Source organism: Talpa occidentalis, unplaced genomic scaffold, assembly GCF_014898055.3.
Source record: "Talpa occidentalis isolate TD23 unplaced genomic scaffold, MPIMG_talOcc4v2.1, whole genome shotgun sequence".
In the NCBI taxonomy this organism is placed as follows: domain Eukaryota; kingdom Metazoa; phylum Chordata; class Mammalia; order Eulipotyphla; family Talpidae; genus Talpa; species Talpa occidentalis.
The window spans coordinates 25598064-25619196 of NW_026555331.1; the positions used below are offsets into that span (position 1 = coordinate 25598064).

The 21133-nt window shown below is 34.9% G+C and overlaps 1 protein-coding gene across 2 annotated transcripts in view; it reads left to right on the top strand.

Annotated features, from left to right (window-relative positions):
- Nucleotides 1–449: 449 nt before the first annotated feature.
- Nucleotides 450–21133, top strand: part of ANGPT1 (angiopoietin 1) — a 224052-nt gene continuing 203368 nt past the window's right edge. For both annotated transcript variants that reach the window (XM_037502770.2, XM_037502775.2), the window contains exon 1: nucleotides 450–1252. In XM_037502770.2, coding sequence (XP_037358667.2) covers nucleotides 956–1252 — 297 coding nt within the window. In that variant the 5' untranslated portion in view covers nucleotides 450–955. The remainder of the gene's footprint in view (nucleotides 1253–21133) is intronic.

A 21133-nucleotide genomic window follows, 5' to 3' on the forward strand; every position in this document is an offset into this window, starting at 1 on the left:
TTATGAAATTTTCTTGCTAATTTGATCCTCTCTGATATTTCCCTTTAACTCCTAAAAGTTTAGGTTGCCCCAGTGAAAGAATATCATCTCTAAAAATGGTCTTTAATAGCTTTCCCCCGGAAACAAGAATAATTTTTTCAAAGATTAATAATTATACAGATTGTCACTCACTATCAAAAATAGTCACTGTCAAAAAATATCAAAAACACAGGACACTATGCCAATTTATTATTCAGATTTTCCTATTAAATCATGACTTTAAAAACATATTGTTTGTTAGATTTTAGTAGGACAGCAAGGACACCAAAAAGTGTATTAAGGTGGACTGCTGTATTTATTGATTTGCTGTGAATCTGCTAACGGCTGGAGGCAATTGTCTGCGGAAGGGGCGGGCGGGCCATACATGATCGAGGTCATGCGCATCTAGCCAATTTGTAAGACGATCCCGCTGCTCCAAGCCATCAGCAATCCTTAGCATAGGGGCACACTCATGCATTCCTGTCAAGTCATCTTGTGAAAGGCTGCCTGCTTCCAGCTTGGCTTGGATGTGCAACCTTAATAAAACTCACTGAGGTCTGGGAGAAAATAGCAGATCTGCTGCAGATAGGGTAGAGGAAAGGGTCTAGAATATGTGCACGCAGCTGACTCAGGCAGGCTCAACGCCGACCGGTTACACAGAGAGGAAACAATAAATCTCAGCTACTATGCAATAAATATCTCAAGTTTTAACTAAGGAAACTATCATTACAGTGAAATAAAAAAAAATATTTAGAACAACATTTTAGAACGAAGCTAAGAAATAACTAGTTTTCTATGATTCTTCTTCAAAAACATTCTTTGAGGGGGAAAAGTCAAACAAGCAAGCAGTTTTACCTGAAATAAAGAACTAGTTTAAAGGTCAGAAGAAAAGAAGCAAGTTTTGAGAGAGGCACAGAAAGAAAGTGCTGGCAGTACAATGACAGTGTTCCTTTCCTTTGCTTTCCTTGCTGCCATTCTGACTCACATAGGGTGCAGCAACCAGCGCCGAGGTCCAGAAAACGGTGGGAGAAGATATAACCGGATTCAACATGGGCAGTGTGCCTATACTTTCATTCTTCCAGAACACGACGGGAACTGTCGTGAGAGTACGACAGACCAGTACAACACAAACGCTCTGCAGAGAGATGCTCCACACGTGGAAACGGATTTCTCTTCCCAGAAACTTCAACATCTGGAGCATGTGATGGAAAATTATACTCAGTGGCTGCAAAAAGTAAGTGATTGCTTTCACTTTCTAATTGCACGGAGCCTTTCTGTTCTTACACTGCAGCTAACTTACAATTCCGTAGGGGAGCATTTGTGTGTTTACCTTTTGCTCCAGGGGGGCAGTGTTTGCAAATGCTAGGCAGCTCTCTCCCTGTGAGTTACCGGTGAGCCATGCTTTTAGGTATAATGCAAGCCTGTTAGGTAAGGTGCTGCCCCATTTGTGTGCCTAGTAATGGTGCATTTTGTGACATTTCTGATTTTCTTTTGCTTAAAACTGAACTTGAGTTTTCTGACTATCAAAACTCATTTCAAAACGAAAGCAAATGTGCCTTGAGCAAGTTGGTGAAAAAAAAAATAATAATGACAATACTAATTTAGGATTAAACAGGTTTTACACCAGGAAATTTGTGTCTAGGGCCAGAAATCATCACCAAAAACTTATTTTTCAACTTTTAGTAAAGTTAGCATGAAATGAGAATAAATATAAAGTAAAATGTTTGGAGAAATTGTGTTAAATATATAAAGGAAACAAATTCAGCAACTAGTAAATAGTAGAGGACTGATTTCTATGCCTGAGGGGAAAAAAAGCAAGAAGGTAGATTTTAATGTCACTCATCAGGAAGCAGTAGTTTGACCACTCTGAAGGGACAAACTGTGCCGGTAGTGACTGCACCTGAGGATGTGCACCTGCAGATTTGAACTGAGCACACTGTAGAGTCTCTGCTCATTTGCTGAAGTGCCTCCTTTCTCAGGAAATTGTAGTTACAGACAGTATCATGTGGGAGTTTAAGTGTCCAGATGAACGTTAATGTTGAACATGCATTTAACCCCAATCTATAGAAACCAAATTGAGCATCTTATTTGGTTATTTATATATAAATTATTTAAAAGATTTTATTGGTGTTGCCTATTAAAATATGAATGCAGTTTCCTGCTCTCTGTTTAACTGGCTAACAGGTAAGTAGCAACTACTTGTATACAACTATGTCACTAGAAGGGTGTGATGTCTCCATTTGTGAATAACTTCTCCCCTGGGGGTGTTTGCTAAAAATTCGCTTGGTCTATATAGGTAGGAACACCGCCAGTTCAGTTTTCATTTAGTTGGTCTGTTAACAGAGCAAACCCTTGAAGAAGATAAAAGATAGGGAAAGGACAAGTGCTCCTTTTTGTTCCTGTGTGGTCACGGTGCACATCAGAGCCTGCTGAATCATGCCAAGGAATAGTTATTCTGCTTTTGTCCACTAGGGACTGAACTAAGCTCACTGTTATTTTATTTGACAAGTTAACTGAAATTCAGTTGTTTTAGCATTTCCAAACCTGGAATAGCAGCTAATCTTTCTATTATAGACTGCAGGTGAAAGAGTCAATAGATAGGAAGAAAAATAAAAAGCAAACAGAATTTTGCAGTTTTTTGATAATTGTAGACTACATTTCCAGTACTGTCATTGCAGCAGTTTTAATTAAGATATTTGTGTTTTCTTTGGCAAAACTTTCTTCTGTAGTATAGATGAATTTGGTTGAATAGTTTATTACTATTCTCAGTATGCTTTCCATATGATTTTTTTAGTAAGAATTCAATCATTATAAATTCTTCTAGATTCATTGAAGAGTGTAGGGAAGGAAATTAAATCCCACGTACTTTTCAATGAACTTTTCTACCACAAATGTAATATTTTGTTTGTTTAAAACATGCAATCAAAATGGCATATTTGTTCCTGGCTGCACAATTATTCAGCAGTAAGAGAGTATCTGCATGTTTTTGTTGGGCTTAAATCATACACATTTCATATGTTAATTTATTGTGTGAAAAAAAATTTACTCTTGTTTGCTTTGTTCTCAGTCAATGGCTGTGGCATATTTTTCAGATTATAGACAAGCATATTTATGAAAAAGTTCTTTGGTTACATAGACCCTTGCTGGTGTGAATCAAACTGAATATATGCTAAAAATGTTCCTGTTGGTGTCTATGCAGTTCGACTTGACTATTGTCTGTGTAAATTTGCATATCTTTTGTCATTGTTAATGCAATTGGTGGGAGGATCAAGAAACCAAATAAATGCATTCAGCAAAGAACTTGTTGAAGGTTCTTATAAGTTTCCCTTAATTAGAGGTTTTCTTCAAGTTCTAAATTTCATGTATTTATTTTGATAACTCATTTGGAAACCTTTTTACTGTAACCATTTGGTATGCTTTTAATACTGCAATTTGAACTACTTCTATTTTGATTCCATGTAGTTGTCATAGGATAAGAAGCAATTCACTGCAGAAACTCAGGCTATCATAAGTGCAATTAATCCATCATGTATTCAACAAAATAATTAAGCAAAGCATAGTTATTATTATGCAACTCATGGCATCACTATCAGGCAAGTTTTTGATGTAAAATAAATGCGTGTTATTAACACAAGATGCAGCTAATGGTAATTTATATTAATCTATTACCTTTTTTGAAGTTTGGTTCACTGGATTCTTTTAAATATCTTTCACAAGACACTGGCTATCACTGACAGCCACTTCATGAGAATTAGACTCTCAAATCTCTACCTCAAAATTTCTGGTTTTGTAATGGAACAAGATGAGAATGAAGGTGTGCAAGGTGGCAAAGGATGTGATGTTCACTGTAAGTGCTGGAATTATTTGTTACATCAATGGTCTCTTGGCATGAAGGATTTAATTTAAAAAATCAGCTTTCCTTAACTTTTCACTTAACACCATTATGAGGCAGTTAATGACATCATCAGCACTTGTTAGTTGGGGAACAATATAAATAATATGCTCAAAAATCAGAATTTTATTGTGTAAAATACCCAGGATTGTATGTCTCAGTTTGACTTTCTTCTATCATAGAGCTCTCCTCAGAATTATTAACAAAAATAGCCAGTGCCCAAGAGTGTCTAGATCTTGGGATAGTAGCAATAAAGATCAATGACTTTGGAGTCTTTGCTGCTTTCTTTTAATTCCTGTCTACTTTTTGATGGATAGACAGATGATTTGACTAGTATCTATTCCGCACCCTATGCTATTTGAACTGTTGTTTTCTTTTACCCATATCATAAAAGTCCACAAATAAGGTAATTTTAAACTATTTAGATTTAAAGTATATGATGTTCCAGAATTTGGGGGAATCCTTAGAAAGTCTGTTTTGCTTTTGCTAGATGATGTCTTTTTCTTGGTGGAAAGTGTAAGTTAATTGAGTCAAACATGTCTGACAAAAGAGAGCAAAAATCTACTAAAAATATTTCACACTATCTACAATTTATGAGTTGTTGATTAGTAGAAAATGTAGTCATCAATTGCCACCCAGATACTTCAGTAATGGAAAGCTATCAATGTAATATTTGGCTAAATATTTCTATTGACAGCATTTTTGGACTAACAATATATTGTATGTATTATTTTCTTTGCTTCACACAATTAGGATTTGGCCCATTACTATCTCAAACTACTTATGGTGATGACGGTCATATTTTCAAGACCCTTATTTTGCACATACTAACCCATATTATTGTTCATCAAAATATGACGTCCATGAAGCCACTGACCTGTATGTTTTTCTACACTCATTTCCCTAGGGCCTAGAGCAGCATATGATTCATAGCAGAGATAATAAGTATTTGTTGGATGAACAAATGAATGAAATGTCTGTGTGTTGTAAGCTGCACTTTACTACATGCTATTAGGCTATTAACAATCTGTTTTGGATATACCTTACTTCCCTAAATAGATTGTAAATTTTCCTTTAGGCATGAACTGCATCCTGTATTTTTGTCCTAATATTAATTAAAATGATATTGGGTCCAGAGTAGGTAGTTATAAGTTATTAATATTATATTAGCTAATGATTTAGTATCACTAAAATGTCTATTGTCACTTCACTTTGTCCATAAATTGCCCCAAAGCATCAGCTTTGTTGTCAGTCTCTCCAGGAAACTTCCCTCCACTCAGCTTCCCCTCCCAGACTGAGTTCTTCAGTGTCACATTGGTGTGTTGCCTGTGTCATGTTAGCACTGCACTTCCATGTTACCTGGTTGTTTATTTGTTTGGAAGATTGTTTTTCTACTTAGGTTGAGTTTGGTGAGTCTCTTTATCCATCTTTACAACTTCAACGATTGTATAAGTATTTGACCATTGTCTGCTATTCTCATAATATAAAAATAAGAAACATTAAGTGCTTAAGGGTGTAGTGGATATAGAATAATACAAGTTGAGGGAACTTGTTACTGCTTTCAGATGCTATGATTTGCTTAAGTCCTTGGTGCTCAGTTTCTTAAAGTTCAGCTAGATTTTCCTATGGGAAGGAAAAGAAGCTTGAACTTCTAGATCAGAAGATAACCATGTACTGCATACAATAAAGACATATATTTAGATATAATATGTTCATTTAAATAAATAGAAATAAATAGACTTAATTTCCCATCTATGCATTGTTTTGGTGGTTGGTGATAGTAATACTAAACAGAGAGTATGCTCTATTTGTACATGCGGGGAGACTTCCTAAATGTGTGAAATGAACTGACAGGTGGTAAGTATATTTTAAAAGTTTGTCATTAAACTTGAACAGAATATGCATATGTTATTTATGAGCTATAGATAGAAAAAAATGTTAGTTGCCAAGAAGTTTAATAGGAATAATTATTTTTAAATATAGTTGTAGAAATATTTCCACCAATGTCACTTGAATAACCCCTGAGTTCCTTAGTTAATAATTTTGTATTAACTTTGCAATGGTTAGATTTTATTTTTTGCTTATGTCTTACAAACAAAAGATCCAAGAAGGCATAAATACCTCCCCAAGCCCAAAAGTGTGTATTTGGCTCTTTAACAACTTTTTGGATTTCTCTGAAGGAAGGAGCAAGCCTCTCTCTAGACTGTCCTCATTGACAAATCTCAGATTTTAAGAGCATGGAAAATAGGTCATTTTCTATGGGTAATTGCAGCCCTTCCTGAGGTACCATTTCACATTGATCCTACTTTAAGGTAGAACTCATTTCATATGTAATTATTGGTTTAATGTTATTTGAAATGAGTGAAATACATTTTTTCCTTAAATCGCGTGCAGTTTCCCAATATGGAGGAATAAAATCTGAATTCCTTATTCTGATCCTGTATCATCTGCCCCACACTTCTCTCTGAATTTATTATTTGCCACTTTCCCCTCATTCCAGATACTCACACAACATTAGACTTCTTTTTAATTCTTCAGTAGACTAGCTCATTCCTATTTCATTGCTATATCCTTTACATGCTATTTCCTCAGCTCAGAAAATTCTCCCCTAGATCTTGACATGGATAAGTTTTCTTCATTCAGGTGTTTTCTCAGAAGTCTTCTCATTACCTTCCACCTTGCCTTATTCTGCTAAATGTTTTTTTTAATGATATTATACTATATTTTTTTCCTTATGCATTTAATACCATGTGATGTTATACTGCTTATTGTTTGTTACAGTATTTATTCTGTCTAGCCCTATAAAGAATGTAAATGCTGCAAGATGGCCTTATCTTCTTTTGTTTCCCTGCAGTATAACTCACTTCTAGAAGAGTACATGACACATAGTAGGACCTCAGTAAATATTTGCAGAATATATTATTCCAGATCCAGTGATTTATGACAAAGAGACTGTGTTTGTTTTGTTCACCATCTTCTTATTTATTATTTTTAACACCAGCCTTTTCTGAAATAATTGGCAAGAATACTTTATTTAATGAATAGAAATAAATGATTTCCGTGGGCAGTTTTTGAGTATAATTAGATATATGTGTGAAAATGAGACTCAGTTATCTTCCATACATTACCCTTTTAAGCTGTATAATAGGAGAAAATTCAATTGAACTTCTGAATTTCCATATTTTATATTAAGGGTCAGCAAACTATAACTTCATATCACTTGTGTTTGTAAACCATGCTTTATTGGAATACAACCACACTCATTCCGTTATATGTTTTCTTTGCATTTGTAAATAAAGTTTTATTGAAGCAGAGTCACACCTCTTTGTTTATGCATTAGCTATGGCCGCTTTCTTTCTACAAAGGCAGAGTTGAAGAGTTACAGCAGAAACCAGATGGACCACAGAGCCAAAAATTTAATATTCAGCTCTTTACAGAATAAGTTTGTTGACACCTGCTCTATAACACAAAAGGAATATAGTTTTAATATTGGGACCACTACACGGTAAATTGTGAGGTTTGATGTGTGGGAAAAAGATTGCCTTCCAGGAGGCCAGCTAATCTTCAGGCCCATGCTAGTTGGCAGAGAGCCTGACTAAGCCATTTTTTTTTGGTGTGGTATTTAAACATGCTGTGAGGTGACATTTTAGAGAAATACAGGCAGGGAAATTTTATGTCTTTTCTTTCCCTGCCTATCATGATGTGAACAGTGAAATAGTCCTAAAGCAGATACATGTTAAAAAATAAAATGCACCTGAATGACAGTATGCATCAACTCCTCTGGATAAACAAGTCTGCGTTCCAGGGCTCTCTGCTTCATATGCTCATTTCATCCTTTTGGTTGTGGAGGCAGCAAGAATATTGACAAACATTGGAGGCATTCTGTTCTCATAAAAACAGGATTTTAGCTCAGCTTCTTGCATTTAGTAGACAGTATTGAGAAACCGTTCTTCCCTCTGTCATTTGCTTCAGATATAAACACTTGTGTAGATGATGAGAGGGGAGGAGCAACAAGTGGGCCTCTCAGCTACAAAATACAGAGTTTTATTAGCTCCTAACCTATAATTTTCTAATTAAGGAGGTTTTGTTTTCATTCTGCTATGGCCTTGTCTCTGTGTGGAAACATCAGCAGCCTTTCCCTGGGCCTTGTCTGCTTTTCTTTTTTTAATACCACAAGCTATATTGTGTCATTTACTTAGATGTACAACCCTAATTACATTCTGAGTCATCCTTGCCTTTTGTTCCAATACAAGATTATCATTTGCTGTGAAGATGGGACGTTCCCAACTCCCTTTGGTTCTGTCCCTATAGTCTGAGGGAGGGAGGGCCTCTTAGTGTTTAAATCTCTTTACAAAATGTACAAAAGATGTGCTCCCTGCCTTATCAAAGACATTTCTGAAGAATGAAGCACTCCATGAGTGATTTCATTTGTATTTGGAACCTCTGTACCTGAACACTCTTTTCTAATTTTTACATAGAAATCTAAAAATGAGGTTTTCAGACTTGTTTGGTCTTAGTTTTCTATCCAAATGATCTGATTTCTTCCTTCAAAGAAATAAAAAAAAATTACTATTTAACAGAGAATATGATATAAAACATATAAAATCAGATACAACCCTACTGGCAGCTAATAATTTCATCAGTGATCTACTTATGCATATGATTGTCTTTTATTTTGGCACTAAGTATTGGAGCATGTAGAGTAAAGCACATTGCTTGTTTATACTATATTAGATGACTATACAAGGTGACTTATTGCAGGTCTACAGTGGCATATTTGTTTTTAAAGATTTATTTATTCATGTATACAAGAACTGGGGTGCAGGCCAGATGCTCAGGAGGGTGAGAGGATTCACCAGAGACATGGTGGGGAACAGAACAGGCAGACTGACTGAAATACACTGCTGAGGGGAGCAGCAGGCAAGTCAGGAGAGGTTTGCTGCACCTTGTGGGATTCTCGCAGGCCAGCCGGGATTGAACCCGCGTTGCAGGGCCTGTGGACAGCTTCACAGCACTGTGCTCAACCTCCTGCATCTCCAGGGGAGGTCCCCCCCAGTGGCATATTTCTTAAGTCCATGTTTAACTGTTATGCTAATTAGCTAAGTATCAAGCTCTGTCTAAAGTAAATCAGTAGCTGAAATATTAATAAAATGCAAATGAAATGTGCATATCTGTAATCATTAGTAATTATGCATGTATCTACCAAACTCACTGGCGTCAAATATGTAAACATTATAAATTTCTGCAGAATGCCTGGTGATAATTTTCGAATATGGTGCATTTAAAAGTTTAGTTACATGTTTAACTTTACTCATTAGGAAACTTTTTACTCTATAGGTAGTTTCTAATTTGTTTATGAAATCTGAATGAATTAAATAACTATACTGGGCCCTAAACATTTTTGAAGGGTTTCCATTCCCAGAGGACAAATCATTATTTTAAAATTCCAAGTTACATTTCACCTCTAAACCTTTAAAAATAGTTCTAAAATTTTATAAAACATTCTAACATCATTCTGTCTTCAATATTAATATACGATTGATGAGATTGAAGTCCAATGGGTATTTATTGCAGCTAAAGATGTGTTGTACTCAGCAGACTTAACTTAGTTGTGCAGACATATGGATAACAACTGTATACTTACTTATTAATATTACCAGTATTTTTCATTACTTCCCAATTTTACTGTTTTTAAATAACAAAAACCTAGCTAGCATAAGCAGTAGTTTAAATATCTATTGGTCATACTGAATATTTAAGAACTTTCTGATGTTAATAAAATAGTTAAAATAATATTTTTGAACAAATGAATGGATTTTTTTTTTGCATATCTCTTAGCAAGCGAACCTTATTAGGCAGAAGCTCAATATGTAATCTAGAAGCAAATGAAAGGGCTGGAGAACTGGAATGATACCCAGCTATTGGCCCCTTCCTCTGGTCCTCTTCCAAGAGCAATGCATCTTCAAAATGAAATAAAACTTTAAATCATCAAATATTAGGCAAAACTGGTAAAGCTAATCTAGGAGCAGGCAAGATGAATCAGAGCAATTAATACTTCTACTATTTGTTAGCTGTCTGGTATAAGAATCCCAAAGCTGCCCTACATGAAAAAGTTTAGGGCTATTATTATGTACATTTAAAAAATGCAGGTTGTGTCAGACTCTTAAAATGTTGCCCCCCCCAAAAAAAAAATGTTGAGGCCCATCCACCTTTAACATGACCCAAATTTGTCAAGGTAGTAGACAACTCTTGGATAATTAGTGGCAAGGTGTATAACTTACCTATTTTTTAAATTATCCAATTTAACTTACCTATTTTCTAAATTATCAAATTGTATGCATTTATATTGATATTTCTTTATTTTAAATATAAGAACATGATTTGACCTAATTGATTATCTAATATTTCAACTATACTAGCCATTGAGAACAGAATTCCTTGTTAAGAATAATAAAAGGAGATAGGCATTATTATAGGTACAATTCATGGAACTAAGCGCCTGCCATTAATAAAGGACAAGCAACAAGTTAACCAGTTACATAATCAAATATTTATTGTGTACAAGATCGTCTGCTCAGTAATGGGTGGCAGTAAGGAATTCATTACAACCCCTGCTGTTGAGAAGCCTAAACTTACTGAAACAGACCTATATGAAAGAAAATGCATTTCTTATCTCCACTATTTCCTATTTTAAATCTAAAGACAGTAACACACAATGATGAAGTGTTTTGCATAGAGAACCAGACTGTCTGGATTTGAAAACTACTTTCTGTGTGACCATCAGCAAGTTCCTTAACTTCTCAGCAACTTACTTTTACTATCAGTAAAACTGAGGTATTAGTAGTACCTACATCATCGAATGACGTTGCAGTGACAATTAAATGTTGAGCACTTTTTACCAGTTATCAGGTACTTTCAATGAACTTTACATATATTAATTTACTGAATATTTTCAGAAGCCAATGTAAAGTAGATAGAATAATCATCTCACATGGCGGACAAGGAAGCTAAAGCACAGGGAGGGAAAGTAACTTGCCCAGGGTTACCCAATGCCTAAGTGGACCAGCATCCAATCACGCAGACAGGTTCTATAACCTATGATGTTATTAGCTACAGCAAATTTTACCTGTCTCCTCTTGTCAATCTCAAACCTTAAGTCTATTTAAATTTTTTTCTGTAGTAGTTTTTGCATCTAAACCCTTAATGCTTAATTCATTTCATGCTAAATGAGTTACCCTTTTCTCAAGTTCTGCTTCAACAGCCATTTGTCCCTATCCCAACTCTGAAGTTCTGTGGTTAAATTGACTGTGACATATAGATTATGCTGCTGATTGAAGCACAATAGTCCAATTCTCTCTGGCCTCCCACAGGTCTGTTAACAGATGAGGAATCCCTCCTCTGTGATCCCTCCTGCCCATCTCCTTAGAAGCACCATCTCTTCAAGTTATAGAGCTTAATTGAGTCTGACTATTTCTCTAAAAACTTCTAAAACACAAAGAAAGGCTTACAACTGCTTTACATGGGGTGAAGCATCTATTCTAAATATCTTCCGTTTAATTTAATGACTTCCCTCTTGCGTTTATCTGTAGGCAATCCTGCTTGGAAAAGCAGAAGCACATCCTGGAACTTAAAATATTATTTGCAGGCACTTTTCTTTGTGAGTCATTCAGAGAGTTGTAAAAATGAGAAGAAAAGTCTTGTTTTCTCAGGCAATGACCTCTTATCTCATTTCCTATTTTATTTATCATTGTCTCTATTAATTAAAATATTTCTGGTATTTTGGTTCAAGGCCAAAAACACTGTGACATGCAGGCAATTGTGATGGTTCTTCCTCTTTTCCCGATGCTGGAGGCCTGACCGCTCAGATGCCTGAGCTTTGAGGGTTACTGCCTTTGTCGCTGGTTAGAATCAACCACCTGGAGGCATAAAGACTCCAGAGTATCCTGACTTCCCCCGTCTATTCTTCATGTAGTCCCAAAAAGAGAAGACAAACAGGATAGGGACAAAATAGAATGCAAGTATGTTTTTCATCCATCTATGTCTAGTGAGACAGATGAAAACACATTAAAGAAAAACAAAAACAAGTAACAGGTGTATTCACTTGTTGACTCAATTTTTCATGGAATGCTGAGGCTCAGTGGTGTGTGACATAGGACATAGTAGCTGTGCATAGATTCTGGTAGGTAATATTGATGGATAAATGCTGTAGTGTTTAAATTATTTGGGGTAGCTCTTTGGTCATTGAAATAGTCTGAAGTTTCCTGGAACTAAGACTGAATAGCAGCAACCTTTTACCAATTTGCTGGAAAATATATTAAGGGTTAAAATTGAAATGTTTTTTTTTTCAATTTTAAGGTTTTATTTCTTTATCCCCTCTGTATTTTTCATCTTTCACCATTTGTATATACTATTCTTCATCTCTTAAGTGGTAGTTAACAAAATAGTAAATACATAGGAATAATAAATTAATGCATAATAATGACTGAAATCATAAGCATATGTGCAGGGCTTATTATGGTACTTATTACAATGATAATCGTTGAAGAACTGTATTTTAAACATGAGTTCTGTCTTCCAGAAGCTGTTGTTCTAGTAAGGTTCAAGACATGGATAGAATGTCATAAATGTTGTTTTTTAAGTCAACACTTTTACTAACTTTTCCAACTCTTATATGCTACTTCAGTTTGAAATAAATTGAACAAGTCAATAAATGTATAGTGAAGACTCTATCTATCTATCTATCTATCTATTATCTATCTATTGTGTTCCCTTGGGTAAAATATACCTTCAAAATAGTAATTGTATTAAGCCTCTGAGCCTTTCTAAATTCCAAGTAGACAAGAAGTCCCTAATACCAAAATGATATACTGTATAGTTTATGTAAGTCTTAATGCTTACATTGTTTGCAGTTTTTTCAATCATTTAAAAATTATAAAATCCCAGTGAATTTAGGTTTTTGAGAATCAAGTCATGAGGCTATTTTATAGCCATATACTATTTAACCTGTCATGATTAGACTGTAAGTTTAAATCCAGATGTTTCTGAAAACTGTTACTGAGCATGGTTGACTGGTGGTCTCCCAAATGTAAAATGAGTTAGCAGCATCTGTCCAATTCCCAGCAGTTTGGAATTCCTGAACTAAAATCCATCCCAGATTCTTCCCCTTCATAACTGATGAGGATAAGCTCTGAACTTGAATAAAACAGGTATAGGGCATTCTTTAAATATATGAGGTGCTTTGCTTATTACATTATATACTGGTTGAAACTTACTGGAAAACAACCTGACAATAAATACGAAGAATGTAACTATTTTTTTATACCTCTTGACTCAGTAATCCTACTTCTGGGAATCATTCCCAAGGAAATAATTCAAAAGAAGGAAAATGAAATATACATGAACATGTTCATTTCAGCCGTCAAAGCAGAAACATTAGAAACAATAAATATTATTATTTATGTGATGTTTATTATACCTTACACACATGATATCTTATCCTAAAAATAATTTGGAAATATAGACAGTATTATCCACAGGCTTCAAATGAGGAAACCATGTGCAAGTTCCCACAAGCATTAAATGGCAAATACTCCAACATAGGATTATTTGCGAAAAACTGTCTCCAGCGACCCCACGGCTACAGCTCTTAAAAATCATATATAGTGTTGTAAGCCAATGTTACCTCAATAAAAAGCCAGAATTTTAAAAAAATCATAATTTGACAAGAGAAAATGCCCATAAGATGAAGAGTGAACATACTTATATACCTGAATAATTATTGCAATAAATAATAATAGCTAATGTCTTGAGAATTTAGTATGTACCAAACCCAGTGCAGTTACTTTGACAGTATTTTATTTGACTGTCACAGCAGTATATATAGACATTGTCATTGTTTGTTTTTTTTTTATGAAAATTCTACTTATATTACAGACCTGACTCTGTGAGGACAGTGGTGGTAGAAGGTTGTGTGTGTATTTATAAGTAAATGTATAAAAACCATTGACAGGAAACATACTCAAAATTTTCACAATGTTTTATTTTAAAGGTGAAATTGAAGAATACTGTTTGCATTTTCTCCATTATTTCTGTTGTATTTATTGTACAATATGAGTATGTGCCACTTTTATAATCAAAATAATCTAAGTTTATGGCTGAAATTGGAAAGGATTAATTATGCTAAGTGAAATCAGTCAGAAGGAGAACGACAAATACCAGAAAAATTCAATCCTGTGTGTAATATAGAGAAATAAATCAAAGGAACTGACAAAACTAAAACAAACCCTAGAAATGTGACTACAGATTGAGGGAGGGAGGAGGTATAAACAAAGCAGAGAGGAGGCCCAATGGTCTCAGGTAATGGACTGTGGTGCTTTAGTGTTGGGTGTGATCTGGTAACATACATATGAGTAGGTGTGAACCTTTACACCTAAATTATATACAGTGTTGTAAACCAATGTTATCTCAATAAAACATTTATTCTAGATAGATAAAATTGTGGTACTACTGAATTGCAAATAATACAAGCTCTATTTTTAAAAAGAAAAATTTGTATACCTATGCTGAAGGCAAACAGGAATGAAGAAGAGATGATAGGGACTAGATCATGTTAAAATTTCTATTATTTTAAAAATAACTTTTTTCAGGGCAAGAGAACTACGGAGGGGCCTTTAGAAATTGTAAAAAAAAAATATGTAGGTAAAGGACACCTCAGAGTGTATTTTGGACCAAGGGTTTCTCCTTTGACAAATTAACATTTTTCACTCCTAAGCAGCTACCTTCCTATAAGACCAGTTCTGAGTCTACCTTTATCATGTGATAGTTTGTTGTTTATTTCTTAGCAATTTTTATTTCTTACTTCCTTTCTTCTCTACTTTTGTGGATGTTGATGTTGAAACCACTGTGAATGGTGAATGACAGACAGAAATTGAGTTGGGATAGTCTACAGTTGTTGGCTTATTTTATTCTTTTTATTCAAAGGAAGAAATATATTCAAAGAATTATATTTAAGACTAACAAAACGGGAAATTATAAAACAAGATGAATGAGTCACATACACTTGTAGAATATAAAACCAGGATTAAATGCTCTAGGATTTGATATAGCAAAGAGAGATGGAATGAATATAGGACAGAGATTAAGAAAATTACAATTCTGTGACCTGATGATTATGAAATTACTATGAAAATGTTAATATCTATCTCAGTGCAAACTACCAGAGCATTTCTAAAAGTCAAAACCTAATCACGCCGTTCTCTTGGTTAAAATGCATCAGTGGCCCCAAGTCACTTCAGAGTAAGGGTCTAACTCCCTATTTTAAGCTGGCCCTGGCTTACCTCTAAAGGCCATCTCTCGGAATTTACTCCATGTTTCTCTGTGTTCCACACATATCTAAATCCTGGAAGTTCTATTATACCTCTTCCTTAACTATGTTGTATGGTGCAGCAAATTCCCTGCATCCGTCTTACCTCATCCTCCATATAGTATTAAATAAACAGATGGATGAACAGATAATTGAAGGAATAAGTTAGTAAGTAGGTGTGAACAGGGCCCACAACTCACTCTTACGCAATAGAATTTGATATGAAAGGTGACAAAATTCGCAAATTTCCTGTCAGATTTGTTAAGGACATAAAGATAGACAATAATAATAGTGAAAAAAAAAAAGGTTTTAAATTCTGCAGTTGCATTATGAAATGGTGACTAGCCAGATGTTGAAATGGTAGGGAGAATGATTGGTATAGCTCTGATACTCAAATTTTGCCATACTAATGAAATCATACCAGTATTATAAAGATGGAAGCATAGGGAAGTAGCTAGAAAATCAGGTAATGTGAAGTTCTCAGTGGAAAATCATAAAATATTTAGGTGATTAAAAATGAAAGAAGAATTTATCAAAGATAATACTAATATTTTGTTACAGGGAAACTTTACTCAGGGAATAAGTACTTACTATGAAAAAATATAAAATTATAACTGAAATATTTCTATATTCATGTCATATGGGACTGTTAAGATAACTTTATGAGTAATTCTCAATATTACATAACGTTGACTCCATTTCCATCTTTTCAAATGAGAGGGGGGGAAAGCAATATGAAGATGCTTTAAAATCTCTTCATTTAGAAGGGCTCATGTTAAGAGCCCTCTTCTGTCTTGCCTCCCTTTGTCTATCTTATGTGTTTACAGGTTAGAAGTGTATGTGGGTTAAGGAAGTGAATCAATTTATTTAATTTTTTAGAATGCTTTTGTTTTCCTTTTTTATATTTTCTTTATTACATTTTTGTTAATTTTGGACACTATTTGATTTCTCCCCTCAGGTCTAGTCCCTAGTAGCTCTCCCACCACCATAGCACCCATGGATCCATCATCACAATTTCTTTGTGTTCTCTCTTCCTTGTTTTGACCCCTCCACCTCCTCCTACCCTGCTATAGGTCTCAGACCTATAGTCAGTGTGCAAGTTTTGTCTGAGGTTAATAAGTCATACGTAATTGGCTTACAATCACTTAAAAATACACATTTGTACTATCGTGTGAGATATGTGTGTAATGCACACACTTATATAAAGAAATATGATTATTTTAAATGTTTGATCCTTGCAAATTAAGTGAACCACTGCAAAAAAACAACATGAGTCCAACTTTGTGTTTTCAATTGGGTTATTAATATATTTGTAAATGAGTGCATTTTGGAATAAAATATGAAGTGCTTTTCAGCATTTATCACATAACTTGTGCCTTATGATGCATGTCATGATTTTGTATATCAGAGATTCCTGATTAATATTATGAGTGTGCATGCCCTGGTAGTCATTCAGGTTTCAGATATAATGTTTGAGTAGAAATTGGTTTTGTAAGACAGAAATTTCATGTTTGCTAAGAAAGAATAATGGTCTTATAACCTGGAACATGTGGCTATTTAAACAAACACATATTTATGCCAAGAAATAAAATATGCTCACTGGGAAATTCACATCCTCTAAAAGCACACACTTCCTCTTACATTCACATAATAATATCATAGAGTCTTATGCACTCAAAAAACACAACCCCTAGAAAATTAGACACCTCAAGCCAGGTGATGATCAATGCTTGTGGTGGAAGGGATAGGGAAGCCATTTACATTCTATATAATAGAAAATTAATAGCACAAAATTGGAGATTAATTGCACGTATTTCCTGCCTTTGTCATATATGGGAAGATGTTATTTCATAATATGTAATGCTCATGTATGTATGTGTGCATGTGTGTCTGTGTGCATCTCTCTACTTTCACTTTACCTGAACTTTGAATTTCTACATCTCTAAATGAGATTAATACTGCTTTCTTCATAGGTTGCTTGTGTTTAGATGAGACAAGATTTAATAAGCATCTCATAACAAATATTGACATATAGTGTTGCGGCAGGAACTCTGTTGCAGCTTTGCGGCAGGAGCACAATGAGGGACACACAGTCATAGAGCAGGTTTGCAAGGCAAGACTCTGCTACTTGAGCAGAAGTTCTTGTGCCATTTACTGAAAACATACAAGCTAGTAAAAGCTGATCATGCAACAGTCGTGTAAGGAATAAAGTCTGGAGGGTGGGATAGGAATGGGAGACAAAGTTTTACGAGGGACAAGAAGGGAACTTTGTGACCATACATCAAGAGGCATTTGCGCCAGCACAGTATTTGATGTTATCACAGACAGAGTTATCCAAGACCACCATGGAGATAGTCAAATAATCAGGTCAACAGCAGCCTAGGCATCCCTGGGACTGCCTCATGATACGGGCTATACTCTGTAGGTAATCAAGGAATGCTCTGCTGTGATTTGCAGTTAGCGAATAAGTCAGTTGTCCCTGAGTGGCCAGCTAATAGCCTACTCATAGAATCCCACAATATAGCATATTTTTAACAAACTACAACAATTTATTCATTTGTAAACATTTTTCTCCACAAATTGTATCTAACTAGGAAAGTGAATTTCTTTGGCTACCTGTAAATCAGATGAGGATTGCTTTAAGATTCCCTTGTGCAAATCCCAGTGAATAATCTCTTTTGCAAGAGAATTTGAATTATATAGATGTTCTGCCCTCTAGGAGATGGAGCATAACTCCCTACTCATTAAGTGAGAGCTGCACATACTGTGTTCTTTCTAAAGAGCACAATATAGAAAGGGGGAAGAGCAATTTTGCAGTGGATAAACTTGAAAAACACTACCTCCGCCAGGTGATCAAAGGCAGTGTTCACAGTGATAAGTCATGTCAGCCGTATGTCTGCCTATCAATTTCATGAGAAAAACACAGAATAGCACCTTCTTCTGTGACTTCTTCATCAATGCTTATAACCCCAGTCTAATCATGACAAAAACATCAGAAAAGTCCAACATATAGACATTCTACAAAATATCTGACACTCCTCAAAAAAATCAAGGTACTCAAAAATAACAAGGTCACCAAAAAAGCAAGAGGAATCTTAGGAGACACAGTGAATGAATGCTGAGTGGTATTCCTAATGGGATCCTGGGCCAGAAAAAAAAAGGACATAAGCTAAAACTAAAGAAGTCTGAACAAAGTAGGGATTTTAGGGCAAAAAATAAATAAAACAAATCCCACTGAAAATATGTACCACCCTGGAATGGATAGACAAACTTGATTATATTATGCAGTGAACTGCTCTTGATATTAAAATAATTCTATTGTAAGAATATTATAATTCTATTGTAAGAATGAGGATTCTTCTGTTAATGAGAATCTGAGAACAGTTCTGCTGGGCAGTAATTTCTTCTTACAGGAGTTACTTGAAAAGGAAAAGATCTGCAAAAGAATAGATTTCATCATCTCAGATCTGAAGCATTCTTTAAAATCTTCCTGAAACGAAAAGATGAGATTTTTCTACTTGGCATAAAACCCTGGGACATACTCTGATATTTATGGGATGTGGTAGTTATATGCAGATGAGATTGTTGAAAAACAAACTTCTTTATGATCATATAAAAATGAATTTACCAGGTCATTAAGAATGCATTATGTGTAACCTGATATATCTTACCAACCCTGTCAGTAATACAAATGAAAAAAAAGTAAACTTGCTAATTCTACTTGTTTAAGATAACGTGACAGGCTCCATAGTGCCTTCTTGCTGCCCCTTGAGGTTACAGGGTTATACATTGAGTAAGAAATCTTAGAATATATTTTTCTTCCAAAGAGTGTATTAATTTCCCTTGTCTATCATTAAATGTGTTATAAGTTCTAACACAAGAAATCAGAACTATATTATTTTGTTGAAATATTTATTATTAAACAAAATATCCTGAAACATTATTATATTACATCAGTGCTATAAAGAATTCTAGTTTGTGAGTATGGATATGGTTTTGTATTCTCTAGTCCTTAACAGCTGCATCACACATATTGTACACAGATCAACTGTATAATACTCTCTGCTCATTTTAACCACAGAAAGTAGTTAAGGGCAGCATTCAACCAAATCTGCGTCGCATTATTCTTTTGCATGAAAAGGTATTTTAAAGATGTGGTATGGTGTTCTTCATATTGCCTGATGTCAAGTCTCATTGTTTGGTAACTGGTGACAAACCTGTTGTGTGTTAGCTAGAAGCTTATAAAGTACAATTTGAAAAGCCAGAAAGTTGGCTTAGCTCTCCAAAAAAAAAAAAAAAATTCAGTGATAAAATAGAGATGGAAAAGCATACTAGGCTTTGGCCAATTTAAGAATGTTTGTGGCCTATGATTTTTACCCTTTTTAGTTTCAGAGATGACATAATTAATGGTAGTGTTCCCAGCAGTGTGAGGATGGTTTTGTTTTAAGCTTTTCTGCAAACACATTCTTCTTTATATATAATAAAGTCTATCCTGGAGCTTGTGCAAATGTTTGTAAAGCCTGTATTTAATAAAAATTTGTCCTCCAATGTTGCATCCATTAATTTGTTCATTCATCCAGTTTTTATTTGGCTGGTACCCTGAAAGCCAAGCATTGAGCTTACACACTGGGGACAAAGGTGAGCAAAAAAAAAAAAAGTTTTTTTTACTCTGATAGGTTATACAATACAGTGAGAAAATTGATATCAATCAAGTCACCACACAAATAATTTCAAGGGGACAGTGAGAGTATAAAATAAAGAGCTGGTAAGGATTTGAAAATAGACATTTACAATAATCAGTACAGGGTTCTCTGGTGGCACAGGCAGTTGAGCATAGCACTGTGAAGCTGTCCGCATCCTCTGTAGTGCTGGTTTGATCCCCACTGGCCCCAGAGATACCCACATGGCAGGGCAGACCTCTCCTGTCTCACCTGCTGCTCCTCTCAGCAGTGTATTTTGGTGAATCTGCCTGTTCTATCCCCCGCTCTGTCTTGGGTGAATCCTCTCACCCTCCAGCACATCTGGCCTGTGCCCCGGCTCTTGTATAAAAATAAATAAACATTTAAAAAAATCAGTACATGTTTCTTTGAATATGAACCCTATGTATTAGGACTGGTACTTTGCTGTTGTTCTTGTCTTCCTATTGGACTTAAGCAGGCTATAGCTCCAAGAAAGAAAGGAGGGAAACAGGGAGAGAGGAAGAAAAAATAAGAGAACTAAATGAAAACCCAATTTGTCTATATTCTTTGTGTCATTATTATATAAAAGACTTAGGGTTTTGTGGTCTTACCTATTGCCCCCAACCCCAAGTGTTTACTCTGGATTCTTCCAGTTTCATTATTGTTGCATCCTTTATGCAATCCGTAGTTTTACTGTTCTGATTTTTTTCCATTTGGATTGACTCTCAAAATAACTGGCAAAAAGTAAATGACAGGGAGCAGGAGAAATTGGTTATGTACACAAAGCCCACCTGTGACTGCCCATTTCAGTAACCCACATTCTCTCATGGATACCTGACTATCTGGTCTCAGTTCGATGCCCACTTACAAATTTCCTATAATATTTGTAGAGTTTGCATTTCAGGAAAGATGTGTGTCCAAGAAATGGTAAAGGACTCATTTACCATTGTCAAACTTTAGAGGAAATTTTCTTTCAGTTGTGACATTAATATATTTTCAGAAAAACTTACTAGAAACACACTCCATTGGCAACATCAAGCATTTGCATATGTCTAGTGTGGGAAGTGAGAGATTTTGAAGTAAATATATTCTATAACATTTAGGATAAAGACCCTATTATTAATCTTGCTACTAGTGATACACAGGTAATATTCTTAAGATTCTTAAAAATCTTATTTTTAA